The sequence below is a fragment of the Solanum stenotomum genome, chromosome 1, assembly GCF_019186545.1.
Source record: "Solanum stenotomum isolate F172 chromosome 1, ASM1918654v1, whole genome shotgun sequence".
In the NCBI taxonomy this organism is placed as follows: domain Eukaryota; kingdom Viridiplantae; phylum Streptophyta; class Magnoliopsida; order Solanales; family Solanaceae; genus Solanum; species Solanum stenotomum.
In genome coordinates, this window is record NC_064282.1 from 8910285 (window position 1) to 8929262 (window position 18978).

At 34.1% G+C, this 18978-nt stretch overlaps 2 protein-coding genes, 1 long non-coding RNA gene and 1 pseudogene across 4 annotated transcripts in view; 2 read left to right on the forward strand and 2 right to left on the reverse strand.

Annotated features, from left to right (window-relative positions):
* The first annotated feature begins 673 nt into the window (after positions 1 to 673).
* LOC125874490 (uncharacterized) lies at positions 674 to 2170 on the forward strand. Its single transcript, XM_049555387.1, has 5 exons — positions 674 to 995; positions 1103 to 1349; positions 1428 to 1586; positions 1669 to 1815; positions 2043 to 2170. The coding sequence occupies exons 1-5, from the start codon at positions 952 to 954 to the stop codon at positions 2166 to 2168; spliced, it is 723 nt and encodes a 240-aa protein (XP_049411344.1). The 5' UTR covers positions 674 to 951; the 3' UTR covers positions 2169 to 2170.
* A 3493-nt stretch (positions 2171 to 5663) lies between these two features.
* Positions 5664 to 12568, reverse strand: LOC125853275 (leucine-rich repeat receptor protein kinase HPCA1-like; annotated as a pseudogene). The gene is made up of 19 exons (XR_007445150.1): positions 12339 to 12568; positions 11771 to 11890; positions 11185 to 11256; positions 10724 to 10798; positions 10564 to 10635; positions 10065 to 10214; positions 9909 to 9983; positions 9674 to 9745; positions 9489 to 9560; positions 9335 to 9403; positions 9139 to 9213; positions 8897 to 8968; positions 8595 to 8729; positions 7983 to 8458; positions 7666 to 7821; positions 7450 to 7586; positions 7082 to 7301; positions 6757 to 6992; positions 5664 to 6391 (listed from the first exon to the last, which is right to left on the reverse strand). The product of XR_007445150.1 is annotated as a leucine-rich repeat receptor protein kinase HPCA1-like (transcript).
* Positions 12569 to 14666: 2098 nt separating this feature from the next.
* The window catches only part of LOC125853277 (leucine-rich repeat receptor protein kinase HPCA1-like), a 12294-nt gene continuing 7982 nt past the window's right edge, over positions 14667 to 18978 (reverse strand). The window contains exons 11-17 of the mRNA XM_049532943.1: positions 18365 to 18499; positions 17729 to 18210; positions 16997 to 17155; positions 16778 to 16914; positions 16065 to 16284; positions 15746 to 15975; positions 14667 to 15243 (exon numbers count right to left, since the gene is read on the reverse strand). Coding sequence (XP_049388900.1) covers positions 14800 to 15243; positions 15746 to 15975; positions 16065 to 16284; positions 16778 to 16914; positions 16997 to 17155; positions 17729 to 18210; positions 18365 to 18499 — 1807 coding nt within the window. The 3' untranslated portion in view covers positions 14667 to 14799. The remainder of the gene's footprint in view (positions 15244 to 15745; positions 15976 to 16064; positions 16285 to 16777; positions 16915 to 16996; positions 17156 to 17728; positions 18211 to 18364; positions 18500 to 18978) is intronic.
* LOC125853278 (uncharacterized) overlaps positions 14733 to 18978 on the forward strand; it is a 6458-nt gene continuing 2212 nt past the window's right edge. The window contains exon 1 of the long non-coding RNA XR_007445151.1: positions 14733 to 14869. This is a non-coding gene — a long non-coding RNA (uncharacterized LOC125853278). The remainder of the gene's footprint in view (positions 14870 to 18978) is intronic.

Sequence of the window (18978 nt, forward strand, 5' to 3'; positions counted from 1 at the left end):
TACTACTTTGAATGGATTCAAATTTATAATAACAAATTCCAACACTAGTAGAAAAAAAGTAATTTAAGTTTTGTCTTAGGGTTTTTTTGTTTTTGTTTGTGTTACAATTTTTTTTTTGTGAGTTAGCTAAGTGGCACGTGATTGAGGGGACCAAAGTTAAAAGATGGAACCTTTGGGGTATGTTGTTGTCACCCATAGCCAAAGCAAGTTTGGGTAGAAAAATAAATGAATTCTCAACAATATTAGTCTGGCTTTAGTTGTTAGTCTTTTTCTTCATTTCATTTCTTTTGTAGACTTTAAACAAAAAAAAAAGATTCTTTAATTTTATTCGAAAAAAGAGGTACAAAGGGCTAAGAGAGTGGGGATGACGATGCACATGGCATGTTTGGTAGCCTCTTTTATATTACAACATCATCAACAACAACATACCTAAATAAAGTATACTCAGACTTTACCATTATTACCTCGTGACTGTTTTTGAAAGACCTTCGACTCAAGTGCAGCAATTTCAAATATAAAGAAAAAGAAAACAATGACAAACATAACAACTAATAAAAGAAAGAATACGAACAACAACAAAATAGTGCAGTAGTCGAAACCAGTAAACTTCTTTAATCATGGAGTTTTTTAGAAGAGATAAAAAAGAGAAGAGAAAAATTGAAAGAAGAGTGGAGATAATGACTAGCAATTTTAATCATGGAGTTTTCTCTGGCATTCCATGTGCAACAATCAACTCTTCCCACTTATTATTTAAACATTACACACATATAGTAATATATATATTAACCAATTCCCCTTCTTTTCTTTCAAAACAATCTAACATTGTACTTTGATCTAACAACCCCCCACCCTCCTCTCAACCATATATATCCTTAAATTCATCTATCTTTTCCCTAAGTTTGAGGAACAAAACTAAAATAAAACTCTCATATATCCTTTTTGTGGCTCAAGATGAGTAATCTTACTTCTAGTCCCGTTCCTTGTAGTAGATCATGGTAAGTTATACTACTACATACTTTTTTATTTATGTCACGCGTATGTCTGTAAGTTCAACTTTTGCAAGTAGGTTGTTGTTCAAACTCGTTGTTTACTTGTTGTATAGGTCAATTAGTGAGGACTCATTGAGAAGATATGTGTTCTATGCAAGTGAAAATTGCATCCAAGAATTATTATCAGCTTCAGATTCAAAAAGTTGTAACGATGGCTGGAAAATACTTGGCGTAGATAACGGCGTTGAGATATCTAAACGCCGTTCAGGTTCACTTCACACTTTCCGTAGCCGTTGGTTACTCAAATCTGTCTCTCCTGAACAATTCATCACCGTAGCTAACGCCATCGATGCTGCAAGGGTAAGTTATCGCGCATTTTCTAAAATAACAAGTATTATCGATCAAATTAGTTTATTGTTTGATGAATGAAAATGACAGCAATGGGACGGGGACTTAGTAGAAGCAAGATACATAAAGGATTTGGAAGATAATTTGAGTATTATACGTCTTAGATTTGGGGAAAATTCCAAGCCTTTATTCAGAAACAGAGAATTTATTGTCTATGAACGTCGTGAAACTATGGATGATGGAACACTGGTACGTATTATTTTAATTGCTAGTTGATAACAAACAAACGCACATATGATGTTTTTTTGTTAAATGTTAATTAATGTTGTAGGTAGTAGCAGTAGCTTCACTTCCAAAAGAGATAGCAGCAGGTTTGCACCCAAAGCAAAACAATGCAATAAGAGGTTTATTGTTGCAATCTGGATGGGTTGTTGAGAAAATTGACCATGATTCTTGCATGGTCACTTACGTTGTCCAGGTAATGTTCAACGTCAATTCGCACATATCTCGATTATTTCAAAATTTGGATAGATAAGAGAAATTAATTACCTGATGGACTATTTCTTCTTTTTTTTTTTTGTCAGTTGAAACGTGAATTATAGCTTTCATTCGTTTTATTGACCATAGTTTACGGGTATATATATTTTGTAATTTCATTAAATAAAAATGGAAATTAATTTATTTTTTTTGGATGAAAATTTGCAGTTGGATCCAGCAGGATGGTTACCAAAATGCTTCGTGAATCGGTTGAACACAAAGTTGGTTATGATCATTGACAACCTTAAAAAGCAAGTGCTTTCTAGCCCTACCAATAGTGATGATAGTACTTGATTAATTACTACTTTGTACAAATCAAAAAAAAAAAAAAAAGCATAAAAATGAGAAGAGAAGTGAGTAATTTTTATATTATATAGTTTTTGAATATATAAATATGGACTTCTTTGATCACAAGTGAAATTCACTACTTAAAAATTATTATTTTTTCATTGAAATTTTCCACTAAAAATATTCGGTGACTATATTCATAGATATTTTGATTGAGTTAGTGAGAAACGAAAAAAATATTTAAGTTACTATTCTCAATATTTCGATAAAAATCTATTTCTCACCATGCGCTTTTATAACGAGCTAGTTCGAAGGAATAAGATGGGAAAACTTCCCACTAATTCGCAATAGAAAAAATCGCCATCCTCCACTACCAAAAAATGAAAAGGAAAAGGAAATTATTAACTTTTTGAATTAAATGGGAGGGGAGGACCATGGCATATTTTTTAGTACTAAGAATTTTTTTGAAAATTTCAATCATTACCTTAGTAAATAACCATTATAGCTGAATTGGAGTTTCTGTTATGTCCTGTATTAAGGTTAGCAAAACAGAAACATAAAAATAGATGAAACAGACAGAAATAATAATCCGAGTCCACAAAATCCACTGTATTTCCTTAAGAAATTTAATCCCCTCAAGTATCTGAGGTTGCAGATTAATTCCTTCCAAGATAAAACGAATTAACCTATTAGAGAAGTAGCGGTACCTCAAACTTCAATAATTTCAGCAAACGCAAGAACAGTAACGAGAGCACAATACGCGTTTTTAATAGTAAATTCATAATCATATTGATATAACTGGTATTTCATACTTGTTTCATACATTCAGTATACACATTATTGCTTAAAAGATAATGTATCCGAACTGTATGAATTATGTATAGTAATTTTGTCCTGAACTTATGAAACCCAAACATTATAAAAAAAAATTCATACCAGACACTATGTGCACAGTGTTAACTATTTTATAACACTCAAACAAGAATAAAAAGGTGCAATCAATTGTTTTGATAACATATTGTAGTATATATCATCAAATACTTAAACGGTAAAGAATTATCCAAAAGTTAAACATGAAAAAATTATCCAAAAGTTAAACAGAAAAAAATTATCCAATCAACTATTTCGACTTTTTAATCGGTGGTATTGGTGTAGGATAATTGATTGTATCCGAAACGTGTTCTTTTTCTATTCGAGGTCCACCATATTTGCTAGCAACTGTCCCCGTAACTTCACTTTCGCTAATCGCGCCATCTTCAGACAGTATGTTAAAAGGATGGAGCATGAGCATCATCGATTAAGGTTTCATCAAATCTGGGGCTCTTTCTTGGAGTTTCCATCGATTTCTTAGACATAATTAATCGATTTTATTTTGGAGTGTTGGTGGGTTTTGACGGTTTGATTTTGGAGAAGATGAGAAATAATGGAGAGAGAATGATAGTGGGTGGTGGGTTGAGGTGTGNGGGGGGGGGGGGGGGGGGGGGGGGGGGGGGGGGGGGGAGGAGGGGGGGGGGGGGGGGGGGGGGGGGGGGGGGGGGGGGGGGGGGGGGGGGGTGTACGATTGGTGAGGGTAACGGTAAACAAGGAAAAGATATTGAGTAAATCCCTAAATTTGGGTAACTGACATTTTCTTTTTAAAAAAGGAAGTAAAAAACAAATTAATTATCTATTATTAATTAATATTAAAAACCTATAAATATATTAATGATTTATTAAATAAATATAATTTAAATTTAAAATAAAAATAATTTTAATTGATATGTCATAACCAGTAAATATTCTATTATAATCAAGAAATTTTTAAAAGTAGGTTTAAAACTCGTAATATTTACTCTTAAATGTGTATATGGGGTGATTTTTCCATTAGAGAAGTAGCGGTACCTCAAACTTCAATAATTTCAGCAAACGTAAGAACAATAACGAGAGCACACACAGACTTAGTTGATCGACAATTTGTTTATATAAGAAAATATATGCAGAGAGGAAAGTTTTTCAGTGAATGAAAAACGAAAAAGACCTCTTATTTATAGTCATTTGCAGCAAGGAACACGTCTGTTCGGACAATGGTATTTTCCAGAACGTTGTGTCTTTTTGGAAAAAGTAACGTCTTTTCGGAAGGAACAGGTCCCTTCAGAACGTTTTTACCGTTACACGCAAATTTCAAATAAATTTCGTTACGCAAAATTAATTCTGTTAATTAACTAACATCCTGAATTAATTTATAAGAGAAAGGAAATCAATTAATGAGATTGATTAAATAAATTTTGTCCAAAAATATTATCAATCACATCAATTTTCCTTTAAGAACTAAATGAAGTGTTTCCTAATATAAGAACAACAATTTTCCTTTCTTCTACCAATATGAGAGAAATAACTTTTCATTTGCAATTTGCAATGACAATGGCTTTTCATTTTCCCTCCAAAATTGGTTCCCCCACATTTCCATTTTCTCTTCTTATTTCCCATTCACACCTTGCTAAAATCCAACAATTTTCAATATCATAATGTGGATATTTTTAAAAGAGAAGTGCTAAATGGCTAGCAAATTAAAAAAACTATAATATTTTTTTAATTTTAAAACAAACCGATCTTTTTTCTATTTTTAGTTAAAAATATATTTAATTTAAAAGGATAAGAATGTTTAAAAAATTAAAATAACATAGAAAAAATATCATTTAATCAAATTCTGACCAAATTTTCTGGCCAAAAAGGTTTTTCTTTTTAAAAGTTGGAGAGACAATATGATAACAGGAGCATCTTTATAATATGGATCGACTCATTAATTAATTTCACAAGTGGTTGCTATGATTATAAAGTTCTAGTTACCAACTAGCATGATTAATTGAGAATTGACATTTTATTGGAAAAGATCATGGGTTCATATGTACTGTATTTTGCATAGTAAGTATGCCCCTGCCTTTTCGAGAGTCAAATAAGATAAACTTTGATCAATATTTAAAAATGTAATTTTTTTTTATCAAATTAAACTAAGAAAAGCCATAATTTGTATTATAATTTTTTAAAAATATTTTAAATTTAACGAACTTAAAAAATGAGTCGAATTGACTTACAAAGATAATAGTAGACAATATATGTCCCATCATAAATCGGTATCATAATTAATGTTTTTATGAGATGGGGTCAGTCATTTACCTGTATTATCTTAGCAAGTCAACTAATCAATCAAATTGGTATTGACGTATTCTTATTAGACTTTTCAAATAAAAAAGAAATGTATAATGATTTACCAAAATGCCACTATTGTAATTGAAGTATAACAGAGTTAGATTAATTAGTAGTCTTGACCTCGTATAAATTTAATTATACCGTTTTTTGGGTAAACAAATTGGTTAAAGTCGTACCGATGATAGCAGTAGAGTTTTAAAGATTAGACAAGTTTCAACACAACTAAATTTTTCCTGATCTAGGGTGGTTCTGTGTAGGTTCAATTGAAGCATTACTTTTTGATTCGTATTATTATGTATACGTAGGTAAAAAAAATCAAAATTAAAATGTATACGTACAATAAAATCACTCATTTTGAATCCACGGAGTCTAGCTCCTGGATTATCAGAAGCAAACAGTTGAAACATACAAGTCTGTTTATAAACATCCTTAGATGGACTTTTGAATCATTTCTAGTATAAGGCAATTTACGCCGCACACAGAGGTTCACAGAATGTACACAGCTAACACAAAAGCACAACAGTTGCTTGAATCACTTTCCATTTCTATGACAATGTACCTGGTTCCAGGAGAAGAGTTGGTGTTTATCGCGAATTGGTGACCCCATTGTAACGATTTAGGCTTTCCTCACTGTAAGGATGATCAAAGGTTGCGCTGGTTCCTTCGTGGCTCACAGAAGTTGATCTGGATTCAGCACAACTGTTCAATCCATCTATTTCCATGATATTCTCAATCTCTTTCACTACCTCAGCCATTGTTGGCCTATTAGCTCCTGCATCTTCGAGGCACGTGAAAGCTAGATCCACAAACTTCCTGAAGCTTATAGGTGTCATGTTTGAGGGGATAGCAGGATCAACAAACTCATCAATGTTGTACATGTCTTTAGACTTGTCTATCGCTTGCCTCAATTCCTTCACAATGTATTTTCCTCTCACAATTGGACTCCGTGCTGTTATAAGCTCTAGCAGCAGAACTCCGAAGCTATAGACATCACTCTTCTCAGTCAACTGTTGTGTTGTGTAGTACTCTGGATCCATGTAGCCCTAAGCCGATAAATGTACAAAGCAGCTCGTATTAATTAAATGTTCAGTTACAGATTCTTCAAACAATGTTGATATCAAGTGTTCAGGTTTCAAGTTTTCTACTCTGTGAAAATTACAAATCAACTGTTGTTTTAGTCTTTTTAAGCAGTTTAACCAATGAACTCCTTTCATTGTATGAACTTACATACATAAGTTCAGCACAATGTGTAATTGATCAGGACGCAACTTTAGTGTTAACTTTTAAGAATTGAACCAAGACGATCACCAGTCTATAACTATTAAAGGACAGGAGTTTCCAGTGACTTAAGAAATATAGAAACTGAGAAATGCTACCATATGACAACATTTGTAAAGTCTGGACTTACCATTGTTCCTTTAACCTGAGTGCTGACGTAACCCTTGTCTGGCTCATACATCGTCTTGGAAAGACCAAAATCAGCAACTTTTGCAGTCAAGCGCTCATCCAGCAAGATGTTATTCGATTTGATATCTCTGTGGATGATAGGAGGGTCAACATGATCATGAAGATATTGCAAACCTCTGGCTGCTCCAAGGGCTATCCGAAGTCTCCTCTTCCAATCTAACTTAATCCCGGACTTTCCTGCAGAAGTTAACACTAACTTATCAATGCCCAGACATTCCAACCTACAGCTGATTTTCAAAAAAACAGTCGATGAGAGTTCAAAATACCTGAAAGACTCTCTTTCAAGGATCCATTTGGTATAAACTCATAGACCAGCATCTGTTCACCTTGCCTGAAACAAAATCCTACAAGGCTGACAACATTTTTGTGATGAAACCTTGAAAGAATCTCAATCTCAGTTTTAAACTCGAGGGCGCCTTGCTTAGATGCTTGTTCTGCTCTTTTAATTGCAATAAGTTGTCCATCTGGAAGTGTGCCTTTGTATACCTGTAAGTTCGCGAGAAGTTTTAAGTGATCAACTAACTTTAGCTTGCCCGAAAGATGGTGCAGATAGTATGGATAGAATTAAAGAAACAGCTTTTTAACCAGTCATCATAATATAACATTGTATTATCAAAAGTCAATAGAAACCAACCTTCCCATAACCACCAGATCCAATGTAATTGCTTTCTGAAAAATTATTGGTGTATTTTTTCAACTCTTCAAATGTGAAACATTTGACACCTTTTAACTGTGGAACACCACCGCTGTCTTTTATAGAATCCCATGTAGCTGGACAGATAAAAAAGACGATAACCATCAGCGAAATAAAAAGTTAGAAGCAACACTAAAGAACAGTAACAGAACTCACCGAAAGGGTTACTCTTTCTAATAGCTTCTTGATCTCTTTTCTTTTGGCAAACTAAAACTCCTATTATTACTGATAAAATTAAAAGGACAGCACCACCAGCAGCTGCTCCAATTATAATTCCTTTAGTGATTGACTTGTGAGTTCCTCTTGATCCAACTGAAAACAATATATCGAAGTGTAAAAAAACTATAGACGATAACCTAACTCCAAGGACAAGAAACTACAAGAGTAATACCACGACTAATAGTACGGCTAACAGATGAAACTTGTGCATAGGAAATACATTTACATATCAATGAAATGAAATGACCAATCACCTTCGAAGTATTTGTAGCTTTCACCACTGAAAAAGAATGGTCCAAACTTTGGTGGGGGTTTGTAAGTCTGGTTGCTAAGTGCAAATCCAATTGTGGCAATCCCTGTACGGTTGAAATGATCTTGGCCAAATGGAAAAACTTGCAGGTGTAACACAAGGTAGTACTCTGAATTCTTTTTTGGATTACTCAAGGAAACTGAATCTACTGGCACCTGATTTGGGCTAAAAGAAGATAGCATAGACTTCTGAAGTGACTCATAAATGCTTGTGTTTGTCAAATCAGAAAAGGAAGGAGCTCTGAAGAATAAGTCGCCTATGTACGGATAAGCACATTTACAGGTAGGGCTAAGAATTTGATCAGAACTGCATTGTGTTTTAAGGCAATTTTCTTGTGGAGTTGAATATCCAAAGTTCGTTTGGGAAATGGCACAATAGTCTTCTGATCCTTCTTCATAACAAACTGGATTATGCATAAGTCTGCCAAGTGACCAAGTAGAAAACTGAGATTGTTAAACGACTAAATTGTATTCAGACGAATCAAATGTCCTAACATGAATGATCCATTATTTCTTTCTCATTGCTAAAGTGGAGAAAAAGTGGCTTGAGGACTTACATTATTTGAAAAGGAAATCCATGTCTTACTGTATATGAATCGATGGAGTTGTTCTGCAAATCAATCAGTTTTAATTGACTGCTATAGTTGGATGCAATATTCAGGGTTCCATTGATCTTGTTTCCCCTCAAGTTGCTGTCATAAATAACCACCTCATTGTCGTAAAATCGAAATGCAAAACATAGAATTATATACTAGGTCACTTTGTACTACCTTTCAAACTTTGTACAAGACTAGCACACAGCGAAAATGAGAATAGTTGCATGACATGAACCATGTACTAAAAGTAAAAGAACACTCACACAGTCTGCAACTGAAAAAGACTGAAGAGGGTTGACGGAATTTCTCCTTGAAGTTGAGTGTTCTCCATTACCCTATGAGCAGAACAAATACAAATGAGGTGCATAACAAATTCTAGGAACCACTTCATTAGGATAACATATACACTCAGATGCATGTGAATTCTGCTGAGGCACGTGAACTCAGGGACAGATACACACATGCATGTTAAGAGATAAAGAGAAAGCGAGAGAGAGATAGATACAGAGTCGTCAATGACTGCAAAGTTGAAAACCACTGCGGAAAATCAGCTGAGCTGAATGTATTATTGCTCATATCTCTGCAAAACATGACCATAGGCCACAAAATCAAATTAAAGTAACCGAAAGACATAATCTGTAATTATCATAATATCAAGATTGCTGCATTTTCTTAGCAGAAAAGAGTTTCAAGGAACTTACAAGTAGTAGAGGGCATTCATGCCAGCAAGATTGGGCAAGGGGCCAGTGAATTTATTGTTTGATAAGAAGCTGCAAGTGATACGGAAAATTTATAGATGGTCTGATACACTCATAAAAAGGATTTTTTATATTAGCATAATGCTTGTCTACTCACAGTTCACTCATAAGTGTGAGATTTTTGAGGGTTGATGGAATCGATCCGTCTAATGAATTCCTGTCAAGACGACTACAGTGGACATGGGTATCTAGTTAATAAAACTTCACCAGGTAATCAAAAGCAAGAAAGATGGACACTTATTAGATTTATTTAAGAGCATGATGTATTTTGGAAATACTTACACCACCTCCAGAGTCTGCACAAGTCCTAATGAAGGGGGTATTTTTCCAGTAAGCTGGTTTTGCTCAAGCAGCCTGTGCAATTACAAGACCCAAACAGAAGAAACCATTAGCCAAACGGGTGTAGTTTGCAACAAGTGTCAGAGCTAGCACCATAGCGTTGGAGTGGGACAATAATGAAGTTGATCCATCAAATAATTCTCAAAAATATATACATTTCCAGTTTAGTGGAACTTACAAATGTTTGAGAGTCATATTTGAGCTGAATAGCTGATCTGGAATCTCACCTGAGAACTGATTTCTCCCCAGGTGACTGCGAGGTAAGTGGTATATCAGATGAAAATGAGAGACGAAGGTGTTACTTAAGGAACTGACAGTAATCAGTATTACTCACAAATGCTTTGTGTGAACAAGCATGTCTAGACCAGGTGAAACTGGAAGAGGTCCACTGAGCTTATTATCAGCTAAGTCCAGCCAACGCAACTTTGATAAATTACCAACAGAAGCTGGTATCGGTCCGATAAAGTTGTTTAAATTCAAAGATCTGCATGATTCAGATAGTATTTTAGAAATGTAGCCCAGTAGAAGAAACAGGAAAAATATTTCAATCTAGTATAACATATCTAGAGACCTGAAGCTCTAAGACTTCACAGTTTGACAACGTAAAGGGATACAAGAATTACTACAACAACAAAAATAACTAAGCATCAGTCCCCAAACAAGTTGGGGTCGGCTATATAAATCCTCACTGACCAAGTTACTCCATCCAACTCATCTCATGCCAAATTTCCAATTTTATACAAAACATAAAGGACTAAAAGTTCTTCAAATACTCCATATCTTGAATTCGTTAAGCATAAAAAATTGCAAACAGAAGATATTGATATCCTTACAGAAATTCCAGCTGGCTAAGGGATCCGATTGTGTTTGGTATCAGTCCAGAAAACCCACAACCAACAAGGATCCTGCGAGGCAGCTCGGAGCAATTACTCTAATGAAATCAGCTGGTGAATTTAACAACATTTAATCATTATCATGTAATAATACCCTTACAGAATTGATAAACTCTTCAAATTTCCAATTGATTGAGGGAGTGAACCTGTCATGCCTTTGTTGTATGATAGATCCCTATTAAGGAAACAGATAATCAGAACAGAAATTTAAAACTTTTTCAACAGTCGAAAATATTTGTGTGCATGCAATGCATGATCACAAGCAAAATGGTGCTTCAAGAACAGGATTAATTTCACAGATGATCACTCAACTTTCATTTTATCGCACCAAATAAAATCATTAAATTATTTTTTGTAATGAATCCTTTAGGAACACTTTGGCGAGCACATAAACAAAAATGGTCATATTACCACACAAGATTCAAAAATCTTATTTACTTTCATTAATTATGTGTCAAGTCCAAATCAGACAAATAAATTGAAACAGAGCGAACATAATTAAGACAATTTTTTTTTCCTCCAAATTTTAACACTTTCAATTATGATGAGTAGAAGACATACAATATCTGCAATTCAGACAAGCCTTCGATATCTCCAGATAGCTCCCCTTTCAGATTAATGCTTGATAATTTTCTGAAATTCACAATCATTAATTAGTACCTCAAATTACAATTAGCAATGTCATGTAACAAAATTAATATGATTTAATTTTAACCTAGTTTCATTAGATAATAAGCATTTTAGTTTTATTTTCTATTATATATACACATGAACTGACCAAAATGGAAGAGTAAATACAGTAACAACAGTTATATATTTTTGTACTTTTCTTACTGAAAAAATATTTTGCTGTTTTTTTGGAAATAATTCCTTATTTATTCTAGTGCTTAAAAAAATTGAAAAAAAAATTCGAAGATATTATTTAGCTGGCACAAATGAGGTGGGTGAACATTGAATTAAGCATGTGACGTTGTCGAGCTAAGGAAAAATGGAATTTTTGACAGAGTGCACTTGTGTTTTTATTTCTTAATTTCAACATTTTATTCATAAATTTAGGAATAATTTAAAGAGTGGTAATATTGTTACTTTTTCCGATTAATATGATTCTCTTTTAACAATTTTAATTTAATAAAAAAAAAAAACTTACATAGAAATAACACGTGAATTGTTGCAGTCATGCCTTCCCATGGATCGTTACAAGGATCAGACCCATCCCAACTTGGAGGTACGTTTTCCCACTCTTCCTTCAGTGACTCTAACACAACATCTGCACCAAACATTTTATTTTTGAACAAAAATACCATACACTAATTATTTTTAAAAAAATTCGGAATACACTGAATGAAATTGATGAAGAAAATCATATTTGACATTTCTGATACAAAACAACGAAAAACATTATTGTGTTCAATAATTGAAATGACCTTTTAAGTAATGAACTCGAAAAGGGGATCAAAACAAATTGGAGTTAAAATAGTGGACACTAATATATCTCCTAGTAAAAAAAAACGAAAAGAAATGAAAACAATTTGCTTTCATAACTCAAATCATCTAAAAAAATAACTATTTACAATAAGTAACTTACGATATAACATGTTAAACTGTGCTAGGTACTAGTATACCTTTATTTTTTATTCGAGATATGGTGTATACAAGTTAAATTCATGATTATAGAGTAAAAAAACAACAAAAGAGATGTGATAAGTAGGACTTACAGTCACCAGAATTTGTTGAAGCTCCCAGCTGCACCAAAACTTGCATAGAAATAATAAGCAGACAAAAGATGATCAGTTGGATTGTTCTTGTTTGGACCATTGTTTAAATCCACCACCATGCAACCTTAGTTTCTTCTTAGGGGCCAATATGTGTACTAAAAAGAAAGAGAAAAGAAGAGTAATGGGAAGAAAGAGAAACCACAAGTGTTTGGTTTGTTTTGAGGATTAAACTGTTCTCTAAACAGCAAGAGGATAATATCTCTCTACATATACAAGTCTTCTCTCTCTGTAAACTTGAGCTGTCGTTTGGTATAAGGTATAAGATATGTAATAATTTTTAGAAATAAAATGTAGGACTATTTTTTACTGTGCGTTTGATTGGAGGTATTAGACAGTCCTGAGATTATTTATTTCACCATTTATATCTTAGTAATAAGATAAATTATTTCATATACGTAATAATGAAATAACTTATTCTGAAATTAATAATTATAAAATACCTTGTTTCCAATCGAACGACGTGATAACATAATCATTCTAAATACTACTACTGTAGTAAGTAGTGAACATTCTAAGTCCACGAAAACAGAGACACCCTTGTAGGGGCTAAAAAACACAGTTCCCTTTATGTAAGGTTATGTTTCAACTTACATCATGCATTAATTGGACCCCATATAAATAACTTGTACAGTACTCTTAGAATGATTTTGTCTCTTCTAAGATGAAAAAATAGTCCATCCTAATTTATTTTTTTAAAGTATAAATGTTAACCAGAGGTCATAGGCTTGAGTTCTCTTGAATATAGAATTTTCTTAAATGGTATGTCAATTCAAGCATGAATCAGTAAAAATGAACGAAAAGAAAATATATATAAGATATTTTTATATGCGGATTTTTATTTTTGGGTGAGCGGCCAAATATGTAAGTTTCCTATCATTTATTGTGACTTTAATATTGATTGTTTTATGATCATCCGAAGCAAGGGCCTGGGTCCATTGTGTTGACTAAGGTAGATATGTTGGTCTTAATGAGGTGGGTTCACTCACTACTCATATTGGTTGTCCAAAGAAAGGGAATTTGGCAAGTAGCCCTATCTAAGAATAATTTTATATATATATATGCTATTGATATTTTGGAAAGAATTTATTGAGAAAAAGATATCAATAAAATTCTCTTTTTTTTTTTTTTTTTTTCATTAATGTTTATTGGTCAAAATTTTCAGAAATTATTTTTTCTAAAAAAATAAGGTTTTGAAAATGACTTAGTAGGAAAATAAGTGACATTCATATTGATTATGATTTCGGGTATAGATTCAATAAACTTTACATATTTAAAATTAATACGAAAAGTATTACAAGTTAAAATAGCTAATAATTCAAAATGTTTTAAAAAATAATCAGAAAACTGTAGTAAAATAAATTATTTGACTCTTGAAGTAGTAAATTAAGGATCAAGTTATGTCAACCGAGCGTCAGGGAACAATTGAACCCCTATCTTTTAAAGCCATCAGGTTTTCCAAATTCTTTTTATATAGAAATTATTGTTGGGATTTCAAAAACTTCCAGCTGGTCACTTTATTTCTTTGCTGAAGGTGTGATCCCCCATTCCATCAATGCTACTTTCCTTGCTTTGATTCTTAATATTTTGATCTAGGACTATCTCTATTTAAATCTAAAAAAAATTCTAATCGGATAGAGTTTACGCGCGATATGCCGAACAACTTACTACTGGGAATCGTGGGTTCCGTTGAGCTTCTCATAGAAATACAAAAATGTATCGCCCACTTCCTACAATCTGGCTTGAACCTTTGGTAGATTCTGCATGATCAAAAGCACGGAGTGCGATAGAATTCCCCGGTACGGTTGCTAGGATGAAAGAAACGAATGTAACCATTGTAACAACTTCCATGAATTTGGATGGTGCACTCTATTCTTTTCCTGAACAGTTGGATCCTGGATACCCATGCTTGAGTTCACTCTGTATGACATATAGAGAATTTTTAGGCCAGGAGGACTCTTCTGCCTGTGATCATGTACAGTTAACTGTAGCTTATGTTCCTATGCTGGAGCTGAAGTGGAATGGTGGAATGAAGCTTGATCGAGGGATCGATAAGAATGAGTGGTATTTCTCTGCTTTGTTGGAGAAACCAATGTCCTGAACTACTTAGTTACTGAATCTTCAGACTGTTCCTAAAATGAGAGTTAATATCTCAGATGGTGACTTTCTAAGTGAAACACCAATAGTTGAGTGACTTTTGAGTTATAAAACAAAGTTGAGTGACTTTCTAAGTGAATTATTCAAAGTTGAGTGACCATATGAAATATTAACTCCCTAAAATGATGGCAATTTTACTTCTCATTCAAGTACAAGCGACCAACCCTATACTGACTATTTTTCCTTCTTTTCTTCTTTTGTTTTGTGCTTTTTTGTAATCCAATTGAAAAAATACAAGATGAGAAAATTATGCTTCACTATAGACAAAGAGACTTTCAGTATAAGGATGGTTCAAGCCTTTGTTTGCTCCTTCATAGGTTGCTGAAGTAGATGCAGATTCATCATCGGGGTTCAGGCCTTCGATCTCCATAATATATTCAATCTGTTTCACCACTTCACTCATTTTAGGTCTATTGACTCCTTTTTCTTCAACACACTTGAGTGCTAGATCCACAAACTTCTCTAAGCTTCTAGGAGTTGCACCCGAACAAACTGCAGGATCCAAAATTTCATGAAGGTTATACAAATCTTTTGTCATGTCCATTGCATCCTTCACTTCCTTGACAATATATCTTCCTTCATCAATAGGAACTTTTCCTGTGACTATCTCAAGCAGCACCACTCCAAAGCTAAAAACATCACTCTTCTCTGTCAACTGGTTTGTCATGTAATATTCAGGATCCATGTATCCCTAATAAATAAAAGGCAACCGTCAAAAAGATTACTGACACATTTTTCTGCAACATCTCAACTTGTTTCGTTTCATACATGGCAAGATCACATTATATGAACGTTAAAAAGCTTCTATCTGCTTGTGGCTTCTATATGGGCGATAACTCATTGTTTCCTAATCAAGGTAGTATTTCTCCTTAAATTTGGTGTTTTGAAGCATCATTACCTACAAGTCCCTTACCTTGAGAGAATATCAAGAAATAAATAAAACGTTTTCGTATTTTCCTGTTCCTACTTATTTATTTACTCATTTTTAGTGGAGGGAAGGGTGGTCAATGAGAAAGGAGGAGCTTCGGGTGTTCTTACTAGACAATGAAATAGTGCTTGTAATGGTTATTACAAGACTAGAAATTATCGACACATTTAATTTCTGAACTTTCTGGACATCAGAAATTTGAGGGAGCATACAATATTCTAAAACGAAACAAGTTCAGGCAGGTGTTTATAGAATCTTTACTTACCATTGTTCCTTTGACTTGAGTGGTAATGTGACCCCTTTCACCTAGAAGCTTGGACAGGCCAAAATCAGCAACTTTTGCGTTTAGGTGATCAGCTAGCAAAATATTGTTGGACTTGATGTCCCTGTGTACAATGGGGGGATTGACATGGCCATGCAAATACTGCAAACCTCTGGCTGCTCCAATGGCTATCCTCAATCTCCTCATCCAATCTAACCTGACCCCAGTCTTACCTACAAGTACAAATTTCATTCCATTTGCATTTTGGTCAAGTTAAAAGGAGCTAGTTTCAATTAATCAACAAGAAGGGATCAACATATACCTGAAAGACCGTCTTTTAAGGTGCCATTAGGAATGTACTCGTACACAAGCATCTGTTCAGCTTGATCGAAACAAAAGCCAGCAAGGCCAACGACATTCTTGTGATGAACCCTTGAGAGAAGCTCTATCTCAGTTTTGAACTCATGTGCACCCTGCATAGACCCTTGTAGAGCTCTTTTAATTGCAACCAATTCTCCATTCAGAAGACTTCCTCTGTAAACCTGTAGACCACACTTCTACTGTTTAAAAACTTAATACAGTTTCAATTGTAGTCAAGAAATTTTCTTTTCAGTGGAAAGAGAAGCTGGTACAAACAAGATAAAAAATATCCATACTTACCGGATCTTATTAATTAAACAGATTAGTGCTATTGTATTACACCCGAAACCAAAATATGTGAATTATCTTGGGTGGAAGAATCAATACTTCTCCATCCAAATATACAATCAGTTCATTATCGTCTGTAAATAGCCTGACACTTTGACAAAGAAACGGGTAGTACTAACTACTAAGTCTAAGATGATTAAGATCAGAACGAATGAAGGCTGCAGTACTGCTAACAGAACACATGCTTAGTGTATCAGAGCAGTCTCCATGATTGTGGGATGAAACACAAACAAACTTCTTGATATATTGATATTCTCAGTTATGATGATGGTGGAGGGAAGCGGGGGTGGGGGGGGGGGGGGGGGTGCAGGTTCAATAAAAACTGACCTTTCCATAACCACCACAACCAATAACATTGGTTTCTGAAAAATTATTAGTCCATTTTTTTATTTCCTCAAATGAGAAAAATCTAGCTCCTGTCAGCTGTGGAACAGCACCACTATGTTTATTTGAGTCCCAGGACGCTGCATTAAGAAGCAAGATAGCAACAACAACCGTAAGATGAAGTAATAGGTAAATGGCCTAATAGTTAGTTCCAACTTTTACCAAAAGGATCGCTCCTCTTTGCAGCATCTTCAGCTCTTTTCTTTTGCCGGAAAGCATAAATACCAATGATTAGTGCTAAAATTGCAAGGACAGAACCACCAACTGTAGCTCCAATAATAATGCCTGTACTAATTGATTTTTTTGATCCTGTGGATGCCTCTAGAAAACAGCAAACACAGCCTCAGACTTCAGTAACATGAAACGTTAAGATGTAGCTCCATAATGTTCCAAACAATAATTTGAATTTTCAGCTGTCAATTAATGAACCAGTTTTTCTAAGGAAACCGATCAGAATAACCTGCGTCTATACTAAAACGTTATTAATAAATCCATTGAAGTTTATGCAAACTCTAACAGAAAAATCACTAGTAACAATGAACGAAAGTTGATCCATCACATGCACGTAGCCTAAATTTTTAGTTTTTTTATCGTATCTTTGTCTCAATGACTAGACAATTTTTTTTGGGTCTTGTACTTTTAAATTGAATACTTGAGAAAGGATTGATATAGTTATCAAAACAGTAGACCTGTAATAGTTGCTATTCACGTTCAAAGTCTTAAAAATACAGTAAATTCTTCTGTCAAACGAAAGTACATACAAACTTAATCATCAAGACTTCAAATATATATTGTTTCTTCAGCCACCAACTTTCTGTAATTATAGATAGGCTGCACATATATGTAAGAGATGAGAAATGAGTGAAAAAAAGGCAAAGGAAATAGTTCTATTACCGACAAAGTATTTATAGGGGTCACCAATGAAGAAGAAAGGTCCACATGACGATGGGGGCTTGAAAGTCTGATTACTAAGCACAAAACCTATTCCAGAAACTCCAGTCCGAGTGAAACGATCTTGGCTAGATGGAAAAACTTGCAGCTGTATTACAAGGTAGTCATCCAAATTTTTTGTTGGGTTACGGAGGGAAACTGATTCCACGGGCAGTTTAGTATTTTGGAAGGATTGCATCAAGGACTTTTGGAGAGTCTCATAAATAGTTCTATTTCCCAAGTTTGAAAAGGAAGGAGCTCTGAAGAATAGGTTGCCTGTATATGGAAAAGCACATTTACAGGTAGGACTAGGAACTTGATTAGAGCTGCACTCAGTTGGCAAGCAATTCTCTGGTGGGGTTGAGTATGTCTCAGTTTGTTGAGTTTCCATACAGTAAGTTTTTGTCCCTTGTCCTCTTTTATTGCAGAAAGGATTGCCTGCAAGCCTGCATAGGAAAAAGTAAATAAACGAGTATATAGTCAAGTTGAGCATAGAATAATCACACGTCACAATAAGCTAGGCAAAAAACTGTCTCGCGTATGGTGTTTCTTCTCAACTTGGAGATTTTATGGCTTGAAGAATCATGGAATAGTGCTTACTTTATCTGAAAGGGATACCCTGGCCTTTGAGTAAATGATTCGATAAGATTATTTTGCACATCAATGAGCTTCAACTGGTTGCTATATGTGGTTCCAGTATCAAGTGAGCCGTTGAGTTTGTTGTTCCTCAAGATGCTGTAAGCAATGAGCACATTGTCAACAACTATCAGCATAATACAGAGTTCGGAAGGAAATTTCAGCAAAGATAAATTCAACTTCAGATACTCAATCTATACTTCATACAAAAACGACATAAAGTAAAAGGGACACTTACACTGTCTGCAACTGGTGTAGGCTGAAAAGGTTAGCTGGAACTGATCCCTGAAGTCCCGTGTCTTCCATCACCCTGACAATACAAGGTCAGTTAAAAGGTTAAAAAGAACAACTAGGAATTGAATCCATAAAAACAAGAAGAAGAAAAAAAAGAAATCAGTCCATATTCAAATGGATGCAGGCATATACACGAGCACAATACACACATGCACCTGCTCATGGTCGTGCATACACACACACATCATATCATATCATATTTTCATATCATATATTATATTATATTATATTATATATATATATATATATATATATATATATATATTACTAATTTACTATTCTCT